General features: G+C 48.3%; 1 protein-coding gene across 16 annotated transcripts in view; it reads left to right on the top strand.

The window, feature by feature from the left end:
• Ttll8 (tubulin tyrosine ligase like 8) overlaps positions 1-17,366 on the top strand; it is a 66,833-nt gene that overhangs the window by 33,045 nt on the left and 16,422 nt on the right. For 10 of the 16 annotated variants that reach the window (XM_087557526.1, XM_087557525.1, XM_087557527.1 and 7 more), the window contains 4 exon segments: positions 5,138-5,286; positions 7,455-7,698; positions 8,920-9,355; positions 10,058-10,279. In XM_087557526.1, coding sequence (XP_087413652.1) covers positions 5,138-5,286; positions 7,455-7,698; positions 8,920-9,355; positions 10,058-10,279 — 1,051 coding nt within the window. 16 annotated transcript variants of the gene reach the window in all.

Genomic DNA, 17,366 nt, shown 5'->3' with positions numbered 1-17,366 from the left:
GGATGCCGGTCACCCCTCACCACCAAGGCCCACATGCTGATCTCCTTATGACCACCACAGCCTTCCACCCCTTATGACGACCACCAGCAGGAAAAATGGGGTTGGAAGCAACCCAGGCACCCTAGGGGAACAAATCAGGGAGGCAATGTGTGTTTCAAGGGTCTGTGGTACCTCACATACCATCCTGGATGTCTTCAGCCTTTGGTCCTTCTTTCCTTTTGGTGTCAATCATTTTCCTTTTCTCCCCGCTCCTTGCCTCTCTCCTCCCTTCCTCTCTCCTCTTTTCCCTCTTTTCTATTGACTTATGCCTGTGATCCTAGCACTCAGGAGGCTGTGGCCAGAAAAGCACGAGCTCTGGGCTGGACTAGGCTATGCCTTGAGTCTGAGGCCAGCATGGGCCAGATAGCAAGACTCTGTTTATTTTTTTACGCCAACCCTGAAAATTACAATGTAGTTTTTGAGTCTAGCTCAAGTCACCACACTCAATACCTTCTTTGTGTTTTGCTTTTCGTCTTTAGAATTTTCACTGCTTCCCAAACAAAACATGACAACACGACCTGTGTGGCTTGCTGTCTCCTGTTCCTGACACTCCTGACTATCTTTCTTTTATTTCCCTTTTAAAGTCTCTCTCTCTCTCTCTCTCTCTCTCTCTCTCTCTCTCTCTCTCTCTCTCTGTGTGTGTGTGTGTGTGTGTATGTGCGTGCGCGTGTGTGTGCGTGTGCGTGCTCGCACTGGGTCCAGTTACTGGACCATGAGCCATCTGACGTGGGTCCTGGGAACGAAGCCTGGGTCCTCTCCTAGAGCATTAAGTGCCGTTAGCCTCTGAGCCATCTCTCCAGATCCTCTGTTTGAAAAGGGATGAGCCGCACTGGTTGCTGCTTTCAACAGTTACTCTCAGTTTGTGCACATCAATCATTACTTTGGTTCAGAAAAGAAAATCCCTTAATATGCTTTCTAGCAATGGTTTACTGATAGAAAACTTTCTCCAGTTTTTTTTTTCAATCTCAAAAACCTAAAAAAAAAAAATTCATTTTTGAAAGATGTTTTCTCCAGGATAGAGTTCTCGGTTTGCAGACATGTGCTGCTGTCACCGTGGAGATGCTAGCTCTATTGTCTTCTGGCTTGTGCTGCTTTGTTTAGACATTTTCCAGCTGGTATTTCTGTTCTTCTCTTTCCCTTTGGCTGCCTTAAGACTTTTGTGCTTGGTTTTTTAGCAATTGTTTTTTATCACGTTCCTAGGAGTACTTTTCTTTGTGTTTATTCTTGTTTAAGTGTGTGGGGCCTCTTTTAAGTATGAGTTGACGTTTTTCTCTCAGAGTTGGACTCTGGCTGATATTTCTAGAACCGTTTATTCTCTCTCTTCTCTTTCTGGGACTCCCTGTGCGAGTGTGTTATGCTGTGTCCCATGTGGCTGGCTCTTACCTGGTCGTCTCCTTCGAGGCTATCATGAGAGTCCTTCTGGCGCACTTGTCTGTTGCTGTCTGTGCGCCGTGCTCCGCCGATCTGCCTAACACTAGGACATGCTCACGACCTGATCCATCAAAGGAGGCACGAGCGCTCTCTCTCCTTCTCAGGAGTTGTCCTCACACCCCCTATGTGAGTCCTTCTAAAGACAGTTCCTTCCTAACGAGGCTGGTTATATCTTCATATTTATTAGCCCCTAACACAGGAAATTGTTAGCTGCAGTTAATGGGAAAAAAAGTTGACGAAAGTGCTTTGCATTGACTTGAGAGCTGTGTGTCTCAAAAAGCACTGTGAAGAGGACTGAAACAGAAGCCGGGAACTGAAGACAGATCCACTGCCCACAAAGCCCAACAGAGGTTCAAATTTAGAAGCCGCAGAGTTCGCTACAACAAGTTAGGGGGAAGAAATGAACCAAACTAAATGCTGAGTTTGCAGATTGCTTCTCTATCTCATACTGAAGCCCTGAGGTCATTCTCCAGGACCTCATAAACTAAATGTGGTGGCCCATGCCTGTAACCCCAAACACTCGGGTTGGACATGACTGTCCACCTGACCCCATATCCTTGTTGGTGACTTCAGACTCGTAGGAAAAGGCCTGACTTAGAAACCCATCATAATCTCAGGATGTAAGGGCAGGAATCAGTAGAGATGTCTGGGAAGCTTTCAGATTTGAGGGTACACTACTGGCACCTGGGAGAGAGACATCTACCACAGTACCTGCAAGGACACGGGGTCAGGAGGCAATAGCAGGAGGGTCAGAAATTCAAGGTCATCTTCATGCTCACAGCAAGTTCAAAGCTATCCTGGGCTCCACGAGACCCTGTCCCAAGAATAATCATGGGATGGACTCTTTATTCAATACAAATCAGCTGTCCAGTCAGACTAGATAAGTAGCCAGCACTGGTGCTTTCCAGAAATGCAGCTTAAAGCCACAGTGAACCCTTAGTGGTAACTCCCAAAATCCCAGGAGGATCTTGAACTCAAAGCCAGCTTGGGCTATATATGAGACTTGGATCTCAAGAGCTGCAAAAGGAAAAAAGAAAAAAACAGAAACCACCCATGACGAGACACACTGAATTGTGTGACGAGACAGCTGAATTGAAGACTCGAGACATCAAGTATCGGCCTGAGTAAACCGCTCCAATGCACCACTGACAGGAGTGTTGAGCAGCGGCGTTTTGGAAAAGCAAGAACTACATGCCCTGGGACCCAGCTCTTTTACCCCTGCAGAAATGGAACAGCCTCAGAAAGACTCGGCGAGCCCAGACCTGACAGACGCTAGCTAGCTGTGTCACAGCAAGGGTTGCAAAAGGCAGAGCCATGGACAGATCTCCGAGTTGTGAGGCTAAGAGACACTACATAGGAGAAAAAGAGGAGAGGAGGTGGACAAAGGAGAGAATGTGTGGGTCTGTGTCACCATCCATGCGGTGTAAGGTTCAAGAAAGGGAGAGCTTGTCCCTGTGGTCGAAAGTGCAAGTGATAACTAGCTACCATCAGCTGGATTATAACACCAGAAACTTTCTGAGCAGCCCAGGCTGTATGCAGCTTGAGCTGGCGGTGATGGCACAAGAGTACAGCTTAGCAAAGGTGCCCAAGCTTCTCTTTTCCTGTATGAGCTTTCGGTACTCAGCCACATTTTCTTAAACCGCTACTGAAGAGAGCCCACTAGGTGGCAGCATTGGGCTCCCGTGTGGTATGGTGTGACTGTTAGGTGAGCAGGCTCTGGGGTGCTTTGCTGTGACTGCCCACTTAGAAGTGCCAAGACCTATGGAGAGCCTTGGGGCCTGTTTGATTCTTATTGAGACTTGCAGATTCTTACATAGACGCTTATGCGTCAGGACCCAGAAGGCCAAGAGGCTACACGTCATGGGACCTGCAGGGACCCTGTCTGTTTTTGAATGAGCATGGATATGTCTAGAATCCGAGCATCCATTGGTTCCAAAACAAGCCAGGCTCCTGCCCCATTTCATCAATCTCTCGACTTTTACAGGGTTCGTCCTTTCATTATGTGACGTGGGTAACATGATGTGGTGACAGACGAATCCAGTGCTGGCTCACCTTCAGGGGTGACTTCCAGGGTCCAGGCTCCACTGTCCTGCAGAAGTCATGAGGCTTCCTTCGCACTGGGACAGCAAAATGCTTGTCTTTCTGGAGCACAGTAGTAAAAGCACTCATGCTATCAGTCCACACCAATAAAACCATCCTATTACACTAGTCCAGCCCAGCTCTATGGACCTGATGGTGGTGTTGGGACACTTGGGGTTCTCTGTACCTGTTTGCACCATGTAGTAATTATGGCAGAACTGTCCCACCATTATGGAATTAACCAACATGTAACACCTACAGAGGAAGCTCACATCTGGTAGACCAGGGGAGTGGGCTCTGCTTGGTATCTGGCCAGCAAGCGGCAAGATCACTCCATCACAAACCAACCTGTTTCCTGCACCTGGGGGCGGAAACTGACCCCACTAGGACTCTTGCTGACTTGAAACTCTAACACACCTGGCCAGAGATTACCATCATTCACTTTCTCCTAAATGCTGCCCCTCCTTTCTCAGCAGGTAGACACAGCACAAATGCCTCCTGTCCCCAAACCCTAGCTTCCACCTCCTGGCTGCAGCCAGAATGGTGGCTGAGCAGTAGACACAGGCTAGGCCTTTTCCTACAAGTTTGAGGTCACCAACAAGGACATGGGGTCAGGTTGACAGTCACGTTCACAGGACAGTAAGCTCTACTGTGGACAGGTAGGTCCGCATTGCAGTTTGGCTCCCTTTCGAAGGACCTTTCTGACAACAACAGTGCAGGCGGTGTCTTTGCACGGAGACCCACCCATCTCTGGTCTTCCTTTGGTAGAGGATTGGTGTCCGTTTCCACATATACAATTCATATGTCAGGGTTGTTTGCTTGTTTGTTTGTTTTTGTTTCAACTGGGTCTCTTATTGTGAAACCTTGGCTGTACTTGCTATGTTAAACCCTGCAGGTTTAAAACTCAGGATGATTCTCCTGCCTCTGCCTCTGCCTCTGCCTCTGCCTCTGCCTCTGCCTCTGCCTCTGCCTCTGCCTCTGCCTCTGCCTCTCTGCCTCTCTGCCTCTCTGCCTCTCTGCCTCTCTGCCTTTCTGCCTCTGCCTCTCTGCCTCTCTGCCTCTCTGCGTCTCTGCCTCTGCCTCTGCCTCTGCCTCTGCCTCTGCCTCTGCCTCTGCCTCTGCCTCTGCCTCTCTGCCTCTCTGCCTCTCTGCCTCTCTGCCTCTGCCTCTCTGCCTCTCTGCCTCTCTGCCTCTCTGCCTCTCTGCCTCTCTGCCTCTCTGCCTCTCTGCCTCTCTGCCTCTGCCTCTCTGCCTCTCTGCCTCTCTGCCCCTCTGCCTCTCTGCCCCTCTGCCTCTGCCTCTCTGCCTCTCTGCCTCTCTGCCTCTCTGCCCCTCTGCCTCTGCCTCTGCCCCTCTGCCCCTCCTCCCCTTCTTCCCTCTGCCCCTCTGCACCACCATGCTGAACTTAGGTCCTTATTTCTCTACACACCCTGTCCAGGTACAGCCTCTAAGTCCATGAGCCCAGGCATCCTCTGCTGCCCTTGATCCTTTCTTGCCATGCCAGCCTGTCCTAGAGTAAAGGCATCCATCAGTCACTGAGGCTGAGGGCTCTCAGAGCCTCACGTCCTTTCTGGATCTTGCTTTCCAGTGGCAATGCTTCCATCACGGATTCGAGAAGTTACTTTGCGCAGTGCCAAGCTCTGCTGAGTAAGATCAGCTCTGTGAACCCCCAGACCGAGATTGACGGGATACGGAACATCTGGATCATTAAGCCTGCAGCCAAGTCCCGGGGCCGAGGTGAGTTCAATGGGCAGAGCCCTCCCCATGATGCAAGGCGCCGAACTTGACAGCCAGCAGCTCTGTGGTGGAGGGAGATTCAAGAAAGGCGCCAAGGTCAGACGAGTATCCAAGCTGGGCTAGAGAAGGAGCCTCATCTCTGGGGGCCATTCTGGAGTTTGCTATTTTAGCTCGGATTTTTCTCATTTGTATTCACTAGTTAAACAACCCCAGAGTGTCGGTTTTCATGTTACCTTGATCTTAGCAATAGGCTTATTCTAGCTTCTAAAAAGTGTGGAGGATCTTCATCTCAAACAACGTACCTCCTGTCCCCCGGATCCAGGGTAAAAGCACCCTCGGAGGCAAATTCTGAACACCTCATAAAATTTGCCTGGGAGTTATTCACATATTCACACCTACCTACCCAAAGTGTAGCCAGAATTACATTCTCTTCTCTCTTAATGGTGTGTGTGCACATGTGTGATGGTGTGCGCATGTGTATATGAGCATAGGCGTGTGTGTAATTTCCTAATTTTATTTGTGTTTCCAAAGTCAATGGTCTCAGTTCTTCCTATGAGGGGTTTTTCTTCTCGTCTCTGATTTAAACGCTGTTTGTTTATTTCCAGGCTTTCCTGTGAAATAATAAAATATTTACGGCTACCAAATTTCCTCTGTCTGTGACATTAGCTACATCCTCTTGTCTCTGTTAAAGAATGCTCTGTTTTCCTGTAGTATTTAAACAGACTTTTTAGTTTGTATATCCTGTTGGTCTCTTGACTTATTCTGAACTTTTGTAACTCACAGGTTATTTATGTGATTTAAAATATTTTAGATTCATTTATTTTGTGTGTATGAGTGGTTTCTTTTCTTGCACATGTGTATGTGAACCATGTATGTGCCTGGTGCCCGTGGAAGAAGAAAGTGTCAGAAGCCCCAGGAGTTACAGGTGATTGTGAACCCCCATGTGGGTGCCTGGAAAGATCTTGTTAATAGCAAGTTAATAAAACTTGCTATTAGTGTGTAGATTTATCACATCCAGGACCAGAGTTCTTCTATCCTGGTTTATTCTGCTTCCTGAACGTAGGTGGTCCATTCCCATCTGGCGTCCTGCAGACAGTCAGGGCTTCCTCCATTCTCCTGTGATGCTACTACCTTGCTCTGTAGCGCTGTAGTGCTGCGTTCCTTCCTGGGCTCTGGACTAAGCCCCCTCCCCATCCTAAGAAGTCTCTGTCTCCTCCCACCTGTTAGGCCTTCTTCCCACTGAAGACTCCATCCTCAGGGATGCTCTGTGGACTGTTCAGACGTGCGGCTCTCAATAAGTGTAGGTTGACTGCTTGTGTCCTTGCCTAGTGCTGGTGGCCCTTGGTGACTTCCCAGGTGACTTCAGCAGTTCATTTCATTTTAGGCAAGGTCTCAACTTGCCATGACTAAAGAAATGGAAGCCATGTGCCTTGTGAGAACTCACCTTGTGCTCACAGGATCCTGTGGATGGAAGCCTCTCTCTGCCTTCTATCATCAGAATTGATGACCAGATGTGCTGTGGAATGGTCCCCCAAATCTCAGCAGAAACTCGTGTTCCTGGGCAGATTGCAAGGGTGCTCTGCCTATCTTGTGGCCTCCCTCTTGTCCTACATTGCCATGACAGGGGAAAGTGAGCAGCAGGCTCTGTCACTGTCATTAAACCCTGCATAGCTCACAAGGAAACACTTTGCTCCTTCCTGTCTGCTGCACAAGTCAGACAGGCCTACTTTAGGGCCAAGGAGTCTGCCTATGGGTAAAGGAAACCAATGGGGATAAATTAAAGACCCCTTACCTGTGCCAGTTATCCCATTTGGCTGGTCACTCCTGTGGTATTAGCCCTTACTGGTCTCCAACGATCCTGGTCGGAGAGCACACCAAACCCAAAAGCCTGCTCTTGAGTGATTCCCTGCTCTGTTCTCACTTAATCTCCATGTGCTCTCTGGAGTGTAGGGTTGGCCCCACGGCAGGAGAGAGGAACACATGGCCTAGAGTGTAAGGTTGGTGCCATGGTGAGAGAACTGAACAAGTAGTCAGTGCCAACTGTGTGTAACTTTGTCCCCTGAATGTACTCTTGATGCTGGACCGATGTCAGGGTGGGGGTTGGGGCCTATTTGGCTGCCTGGGGACTGTGCTGCACTGGGCCAAGGTATAACCTCTTGTTCTTGGAGATATTGTGTGCATGGACCGTGTGGAGAACATCCTGGATCTGGTGGCCACAGACAGCCAGACCACGAAGGACAACAAATGGGTGGTCCAGAAGTACATCGAGACCCCGATGCTCATCTATGACACCAAGTTTGACATCAGACAGTGGTTCCTTGTCACAGACTGGAATCCCCTAACCATCTGGTTCTACAAAGAGAGCTACCTCCGGTTCTCCACGCAGCGCTTCTCCCTGGACAAACTGGACAGGTCAGCAGTGGGAGCTCCATGTTCCTCTAGACACCTAGCAGGAGGGAGGCCCTTGGGGATGTGTGGATAAGGCACCCGTGGCTCTTTGCCACGCTGAATCCTCTAGGTCACTGCCAAAGCATCAAAGTTATCCAGACTACCAGGCTCAGGGGGGTCTGGGGATCAACAAATACATCCCAGAGAGGGCAGGATATTGAGAACCTATCTGAATCCTCAGGGATGACTCAGGGCTCCCCCCACCCCCCGTGGTTTAGTGATTGTCCCTTGACAGGCAGGACTGGGAACCTGGATGCCCTAGGGGACTCTGAGAGGGAAAGTTGGAATCCTGAGAGGCTGAGGGTTGCTCAATTGAAACTGCTGGGAAAACTCTCCCCTCAGCACACCTGGAGTCACACCTGTTAGGTCACACCTGGAAGGGGGCTGGGCAGAGCCAAAGGCAACCAACCACCCCTATCTGTGTGTGGCCTCTGGACAAGGAGTCTAGAGCAGGGTCTAGAAGCTCACTGTGCAAATGGAACCCGGGAGCAGCACGCAGCCTCTAAACATGGGCTCAGCTGAGCCATCGAGCCATGAACTCTGGCAATATTTTACGCTCCCTTTCAGCTTTGGCTGATAGGAGATTCCCAGATGAATGGGCTTAATTCAGCTGCACCGACAGAAGTTAAAGAAGTAGTTTGAAAGCTACCATATAGGTGGCTGCATCCTTTAAATGTTCTCCTTTCTTACATAGGTCTGTGGAGCAGGCCTCATTCTGGAACTGGAAGGAGGTTCCCAATGTGGCATGCCTACCCCATCCTGCAGTTCAAATGAAAACTCCCTTAGTTCTAAACAGTGTCTTACAGTTTAAAGGTATTACTTGTTTCAAGTGTGTGTAGAGCTCGGCAGGAGCATAAAACTAACTCACTGGAAACATTAGGTAGGTGGCTCATCATAGGCTTTTACAGACACATGCATTTGGGGAAACTGAGGCACGGGCAGATTTCTTTTCCCTAGTGGTTGGTTCTGCATTGGTGGACCTCCGCTATGTCCCGGTTACAATCCGTGCTGTTCCCCAGGCTGGTTAGGGGTGAGGTGGAGGGGGTCCATGCTGCTTCAGGGTAGCAGAGCAGTCCCAGGTCTCCTGCACCAGGCTTTATGACTTCGGGGCAAGCTGGGGAGACTGTACTGGCTCCGTGTGATGGTTGCTGGGATACAGCAATCTCACAAGGACCTTGCCCACAGCGCCATCCACCTGTGTAACAACTCCATCCAGAGGCGTCTCAAAAATGACAAAGAACGAAGTCCACTGCTACCTTGCCATAACATGTGGACCAGCACCCGCTTCCAGGAGTACCTGCAGAAGAGGGGCCGAGGAGGCACATGGGGTAGTATCATCTACCCGTCTATGAAAAGAGCTGTCACCAACGCCATGAGGGTGGCCCAGGACCATGTAGAAGCCCGTAAGAATAGCTTCGAGCTCTATGGAGCAGACTTCATTCTGGGGCGAGACTTCAAGCCCTGGCTCATCGAGATCAACTCCAGCCCCACCATGCACCCCTCCACTCCTGTCACAGCTCAGCTCTGCGCCCAGGTGCAGGAGGACACCATCAAGGTTGTGGTGGACCGAAAACTGGACCGAAACTGTGACATCGGCAACTTTGAGCTTCTGTGGAGGCAGGTGAGGATAGCGGCCACCCTTCCTAGGCTGCTAGTGTCTGCCCACAAGGTGGGTGGGCTTGGACTCCTGGGTGGCAGCCACCTCATTTTCAGTCACTGGTAAGTGGGGGACACGAATCCTGTTTCTTGGGTCTAGACAAAGTGGTCCTGGCTTCATGCAGGACTCTCAGGAGCCTGGCTCTGCTGATCTGCCCCAAGCTCACCCTTCTGTGTGTACCTAGCAAAAGGTTTACTCTAGACATGGAGGCTGGACAGCCCTGTCACTTGGGCTCTCTGACTTTCATAATCTAGTCTTTCTACCTGTCATTTCTCCTTGTCCCAGCTTTATGGGTAATAGGAGATGCCTTTGCTTGACTGGCTGGGGATGGTTCACAACCCCCTGGGCCCTTATAGACTTCTCTCTTCAGAGCCTCCTTCTGAAATTTCTCTAGCACCCTCCCTTCAGGGATGACCCAGCAGACTAGGCATCAAGGCTGAGGCTTTTGTCTCTGGGCTTCTGTCTACCCTGTGGTTTGAGCCCCGGGACCTGTAGAAAGACAAGCTGGTTGCTCTTCTTCAGGGTCCAGTGAGCACCCGAGAGCCACAGGCAAAGCTTCTGAGGTATGGCAGGCGGCTTGGTGTGGGACCAGCCAGGTGACTCTCCAGCTGCAGCCTCCGGTTTCTGAATCAGGGAGGAATCCTGACAAGTTACTTCTTCTCACAGCCTGCCGTGGAGCTGCCACCGTTCAATGGGTCTGACCTCTGTGTGGAAGGTATCAGTGTGAAGAAAGCCAAGAAGCAAATGCCGCCCATTGCCAACCTCGGCTTTTCAGACTCGCTCTTAGATGCTCCAACCAAAGCGCGGAGCGCCCGGCCCCTGCCGGAGACAGTGATTGGGCCCTCCAGAATGACCGTGAGACCGGACTGGAAACGGGAAGAGGCAAAGGTACTTTCAAACACCTGGTCGGCGCCAGTAATGGCTGCTGAGGTCAGAGGTCAAGCAAAGCCCACCTATGCATTCGACGTCAATAACTACCAACATGTAGACAGTAAGGCCTATAAGAGCACTTTTACCAAAGTCCAATCCGGTAAACACTCAGAGGTAAACTTAATAAGTGCGCAGTACCCTGCCCTGGTGCTACAGAATATGCAGAGGACCCAGTCTCCACCACCCAGAGCGTCAGGTAGCCGTAGGGACTCTATGCCTTTCTGTCCCATTGTATTTGAGGAGCTCTGGCTCCACCCCAGCTCTCAGAGAAGACCTTCAAGCTGCATTCTCCAAAACAGGGCACAGGGCTGGATCAGGGGTATCCCCTGAGAGGATCTCACAAGCAAAGGGGTGCGGGGGCGCACTGGCACTGACCTGGGCAGACACTAGGTGTAATGTTGGCCAAGGCGGGTAGCATACTTACTCCTGTCGCAATAGTGGGGTGTCCAGTGGGGTTTCCTCAGTACTCTTGTTTCCTCAGATAGAGCAGGGATCCAGGGACAGGATATAGCGCTCAGACAGCATCACGTGCCATGAATGTGCAAGGTGGAGGGATCACTGAGCTCTTGCACACGCTTTCCTGAAGATTCAGGTGGCGAGGACACATCTGTGGTATGGGCTGAAGTAGCTGAGCTGTGTTTATACCCAGGACTTCATGTGGCCACCTGTTAACTGGCATTGGCTCGGAGAGTGTTGCCTCAGGCCCCCACTTTGCTCTGTTAAAGGATGCTTGTGCCCCCAAGCTGTATCCCTCTACCTAGTTAGTTTCTCTTTCTTACTGCCTCCCCCACCCCACCTGGTCCTGTCTATAGCTCTCTTCTCTGTGCCCCTGGATGGGAAGGTCTGGAGTAGGGTCTCTCACTGCCCTCTTTGCAGCCGTACCCTACTGCCAAGGATGGCAGTGATGTGTGTCAGGTGGACACAGGGATGTTGCCAGTCGAGGCTTTCGGTGAGCGGGGAGCATCTGGGTCAACCTCCATGCCTGTGCCTAAGCCATCCTGTGTGGATAACTCTGCAAATGTGTCTCTAGGAACCCTGGGACTGCGCACCTACAGACCTCTTCCTGTAGGGAAATGTCAGCAGAAGCAACAGCTCTAGCTGACAATTTGAGTGTCTCTGTAACAATAACCACACACACGGGTAGCTAAAAAGGGAAGGTTTAACTCTGATAACCAGGTCAACAAAACCATGCTGCTGAGGACAGTAGAGACCGTCTCCCCTACAGTTCCTGGTGCCCGCCAGTGATCTCTGATGACTGGTGCTTGCTTCGTTCCTGCACTGATCTCCATGCGGGCATATGCCTTCCAGTGTCTGTTTAGCATTCCCTTTCATAAGAATAGCAATCATCGTGTTAGACCTCCCACCCGCATTTTAGTATGACCTCATTCCGTCATAGCATCAGCAAAGACACGATTTCCAAAGAGGAAGGACAAAAATCTGGGAGGATGCGAATTTCACCCCCATTGCAGGTATAGATTGTACCAATTCACACTCTGGCCAGCACCCTACGGGCAGCTGTTGCCCGCAACACTGCTGTTCCTGCCTCTTGTGAAGTATTAGTAAGCTTCCTGCACTTGATAGCGAAGTGAAATTATCTACTGTCACATATTCAGCAACCACTCTGGTTTCTTCTAGAAAGTTCTGGCTTGCATCTTTGGTCAACCGTCCAGAGGACCCTGGGTCCCACTTTTCTCTTACCTGTCATAGTTTCTGTTAAAGACTCCCCCTGTTCTGTTGCATTTTTGTTACGAAACATTGTTTCCTACCCTGTAAATGGTCTTTTCACTTCTTCCTGGTGTTTTTCTTTTTATGTAAGACCATCTTAACTTTAATACAATCAGTTTAACCAACATCTCCAAATTTGGTGGGTTTTTATTTGTTGTTGTTGTCATTTGTCAATGAAGGACTCAAGAGCATAACCAGAACCCCAGGCGTCTGCTAGCAACTGGAGTTCTTAGAGTGGGAGCATCGTTAGCAGGAGGCAAGGTCAATAGAGTCCAAACAGACGCCTCTGGGAAATCCTCCCCACTTGGGAGGTCACCTCTACCAAGAGGTCTATGCTCGCATACATAGACAGGCCTGCCCCTGCGTGTGCCAGCCTGGCTCACTGATCTAGTCCTCCACCTTAGGTCAATGGTACAGTGTCTTCCCGCTGTTTACGGACTTATTGCCTAATGCAAATCTCTCCATCTTGTTTCCTTGGGAATGGCTGAGCTGTCCTGCACCGGTACTGTCACATACGGTCAATATCAAGCAAACACCAATGGTAAACACTATTAGAATTTTAGGGTACGGCACAGGGCACCACTTTGAACTTGTATATCAGTATATACAAATCTACATTTGTATTCAGGGTCAAGCTGGTTCCTTTACCACACCGAGCCTTACAGTTCATGAATGCAGTGTGCGTATTCATCTGCTTATCCTTGGGGGTCTTTCTTTAAATGCCAATACTTTAAAAATATTACAAGATGAGCATTTGATATTTTTTTCATGCATATGAGTGTTTTGCCTCCATGTGTGTATGTGCAGCGTATGTGCCTGGTGCCTGTGAAGGTCAGAAAAGGTTGTTGGATCCCCTGGACCTGGAGTTATGGATGGTTGTGAACTGGGAACTGAACCCAGGTCCTCTGCGAGACTAACAAGTGCTCTTAACTGCTGAGCCATCTCTCCAACCCTTAAATGCTTAGAATTTTTTAAATGACATTTAATTGGAGTGTGTTTGTGCATGCATGTGTGTGTGAGTGTATATGTATGTGTGTGAGGGTGTATATGTGTGAGTTTGTATGTGTGAGAGTGTGTGAGTGTGTGTGTGCATGAGTGTGTATGTGTGAGTGTGAATGTGTGTGTACGTGAGTGTGTGTGAGTGCATGAGTGTGTATGTGTGAGTGTGTGTGTGTGGGTGTGGGTGGGTGTGGGTGTGTATGAGTGTATGTGTATTAAGGTCAGAGGACACTTATGGGAGTTGATTTTCTTTTTCCATTATGTAGTCCTGGGAATTGAACCCACATCTTCAGGGTTATTAAAAGTGCCTTTACCCACTAAGAAAGCTCTCTGGGCCCTAAACTATAATTTTCTTTGCTCCTTTTCAGCAAATTTCTTCCTCTGCATATTTTCTTTGTAAATGGTATCTTTTGATATTATTTTATTGTATCACAAATCATGCTCCTTTTATAGCGATTCTATTGATTTTTAAAATCACCATCTGAATAAATCTTATCAATTCTTTTAATTTATTTAAAGATTCACTGAATTTTTGTCATGAGCACCCTATGTCAGAAACATAGACCAACACAGTTGTCAGAGTTTCTTGAATAACAAACAATAAATTCACAGAGTACAGCTGCTTCAGACACAAACTGCAATGAACCAGATACTTCTGATCTTCTTGATAACCCTGGTCAAGGCAGACGCTCGGTCTTTTATCCTGATCTTAATTGCTAATATTAACTCTGATCACACACATTATACCGCACACAGTAAATACATCTGTGTATGTGTGTGTCTATATACATGTATGCCACAGAGTGGCTGGAAAAGGTTCAGAGGCTCAGTCAGTTTGAGTTTCCAGAAGCCTGAAAGCAGGGGTGGGTCAGAGACTCAAAGAGAAGCTATGTTATTAAGATAAGGACACCAGATAAGAGCAAACTGTATGCCTGAGTCCAGCTGTAGCGGTGAAAAGGCAAAACTAGATTCAAACAGGAAGACCGGAAGCGGAACAGACAAGCCGTCTGAGTAGGTCATGTCGGCCATAGGGACAGAACTAGGCTGAAATCCAGAGGCGATCTTTTATCAGTTTGTGCTGCCTGGGGGATACTGGACAGATGCTGTGTCCAATACTGTGTGCCCACTTAAGCTGAAAGTCGTCCTCCACCCTAAAATGAAATAAAAAACCACTTGTGGGGCTTACTTAAGTCTCTTAGGGTAAGACACAGCCAGAAATACCAGTTTACACAATAGGGAATAACTTAGAGCAAGGCACAACTTAATCAAAATAATTAGATCAGCTGAGAGGTTTTCTTTTTCCTCGAAATTATTATCATTTATTTATTTTTATAATTATACTGCACCATCCAGGACCTTACTTTGTGTGTCTATTCATTAGTCTTAATTCTTGATTGGTTTTGGTTATTTCAAGACAGGATTTCTCTTTATAGCCTTGGCTGTCCTGGAACTCACTCTGTAGAACAGGCTGGCCTCGAACTCACAAAGATCTGCCTGCCTCTGCCTCCTGAGTGCTGAGATTAAGGTGTGTGCCGCCACCAAAAGGCTGAGAGCTCTTTTGTAAAGTTAGGGCTTGGGGTGGAACTTCCTACATGCTACACTTGCTTCTCTGTGGCTATGATGAAAACACAGAAACAACTCGCGGAAGGAAAGGTTTTATTTGGCTTACAGGTTCCAGCCCATCAGCAAGGGAAGTAGGAACCTAGAGGCAGGAGCTGAAGCAGAGACCATGGAGAAGTCCTGCTTACTGGCTTGCCCTCACTGGCTTGTTCAGCTATTTTTCTTATATAACTCAGAATAAAGGACTGGGACCCTCCTACATGAATTAGCAATTAGAAAAATGCCCGTGCGCGTGCACACGCACACACACACACACACACACACACACACACACACACACACACACACACACCACCCATACTCATGCCCACAAGTCAATCTCAGTTTAGATTCCCTCTTGCCAGGTGTGTCAGGCAGAAAGCTGACGCTAACTTTGAGTCTAAGGCAAGCGCTCTACCGCTGAGCTACACCCTTAGCCCTTGGGTTATTTTTATAATGTAATAAGGGGCAAATGGTGGACTCCACCTCCTCTTACCCTCCCATTCTTCCCCTCTACTCCTCACACTTGAAAGTATTGTGTGCTTGTGTGTGTGTGTGTGTGTGTGTGTGTGTGTGTGTGTGTGTGTGAATTCAGAATTGAATTGACATTCTTTAAATGTTTGTATTACATTTTTATTTGGGAGAGGGGGCATGTGGGCCGTGATGTGAGAGTGTGGGAATCAGAGAACAATCTTCAGGGATCTTTCTTTCTCTCCGCCATGTGTATCCTGGGAACCCAAGACGGGTTATCAGGCTTAGCACTGAGTTTTTGTGGAAACGAGAAATGCTAGCTTGCAGAAATAACCAAACAAAACAATTGAAAACCAGCAAATGAGAACAAAATAACCATTTCTGTAGTGCTTAAAACAATGTACACATCTCACCAAGAACGCAGAGAGAAGAATGCATAGAAAGGTGGTGGCGAACACCTGGGATCCCAGCAACAACGGCAAGAGGATCTCTGTGACTTCAAGGCCAGCCTGTTCTACATAGCAAGTTCCAGGACCGCTAAAGCTACAGAGTGAGACCCTGTCTCAAAAAAAAAAAAGTGTAGGGAAGACTTATGGACTCATTGAATTACCAGCAGTCTATTGCTTATCATGTAGGTTTAAGAAAGTGTGTAGTCGTGATGTAATTTTGCTGACTACACATCTCTTCCTCCCCTGAGAACTGTCACTTCAGAGGCGCTTTGCATGGGTTTCTGTGTGGTGGTTTGTATTTATAGTATGCACTGTGGATATTTCATCCTCCTTTGTCCTCTTGACTCTTCCGCCCCTTCCTCCCGAGTGTTAGGATTACTACCTGTGCTCCAATTTGATACTTAGAAAACAGAGGCCTTTTGATTGCTAGACAAGCAAGCTACCAACTGAGCCACCCAAAGACCCCTTGAACAACATCTGATATAAACAAAGGTTGTTCATTTGTTGTTGTTGTTGTTGTTGTTTTCTTCACGACAGAGTTTCTCTGTGCAGCCCTGGCTGTCCTGGTACTCACCCTGTAGACCAAACTGGCTTCAAACTCAGAGATGCGCCTGCCTCTGCCTCCCACATGCTGGGATTAAAGCAGGCTCCACCACCACCAGGCAGATGGTTTAATTTTATACGAGCACATCGTCTACCTTTTCTCCTGATGCTATTTTTGTCTTTTTTTTTAATTCTTTTTGTCCTTGAATTTGAAATAGTATTCTCTTATGGCAATTAGAAGAGTCCTCTGAAGCGAAGTGGGTTATGGAGATTGGCTCAGTGATGAAGAGAACTTACAAAGGACTCAAGTTCAGTTCTCAGCACCCATGTCATCGGGCGGTTCACAGCCACCTGTAACTCTAGCTGCAGGGGATCTGACACCCTCTCCTGATCTTCACAAGCACCTGTACTCACATGCACATACTCACACAGAGACACACAGACACTCAGACACACAGACACATACATCATTAGAGAGAGAGAGAGAGAGAGAGAGAGAGAGAGAGAGAGAGAGAGAGGTGAGTGGGTGGATGGAGGTGGTTTTTGTATAAAGTGTGAGTTAAGGATCACTTCTTATGTTTGTGTCTCCCTCTGGGTCCATGAGTCACCTTCAGTCTGTCCCAGCTTGTATGCACCTGCCCTAGGGCTATGCCATCTGAATTGCCACAACGTTACCTCCGGTAGGGAGACGTCTTGGCCTTTCTTGCTCTCTTCTTTATAACTGCCATATGGGCTTACAACATTTCACAGGCAGCCATATTGAAATGGCAAATGAGATTGCGCCAAATGGATGCATGAGTTCATAGATTTCTGAAATGTTTGCTCTGTCCATGAGCGTTAAATACTTCACCACTTGAATTCTTTTTGTTCTTATTTGTTTTTAAGACAGGCTCTCAGTGTAACCCTGGCTATACTGGATCTGGCTGTGTAGATCAGGCTGGCCTTGAACGCACAGAGATCCACCTGACTCTCTCCAGAGTGCTGAGAGTAAAGGCGTGTGCCCTCACTCCTGGCCCCAGACTGTATTTTTTCCAAACAGCTTTTACATCCACAGAGTTATCACAAGCCCTTTCTCCTAAATGGATGAATGACATCATTTAATGTTTGTGTATGTTAAAGCAATTGCCAATAGTCTAGAAACAAAGCACATTTGGTTGACGTTGGGTAGACATGTGGCTAGATTTGCTTTATTGGCTGCAGCTGTCCGTTTGTTCTTAACTACAAAGTATCTGTTTGTATCCCTGTTAGCCGTTTCCAGT

The sequence above is a fragment of the Rattus norvegicus genome, chromosome 7 (genome assembly GCF_021556685.1).
Source record: "Rattus norvegicus strain SHRSP/BbbUtx chromosome 7, alternate assembly SHRSP_T2T, whole genome shotgun sequence".
In the NCBI taxonomy this organism is placed as follows: Eukaryota; Metazoa; Chordata; class Mammalia; order Rodentia; family Muridae; genus Rattus; species Rattus norvegicus.
The sequence above is the reverse complement of the archived record's forward strand: the minus strand, read 5'-3'. Positions and strand labels throughout refer to the sequence as shown.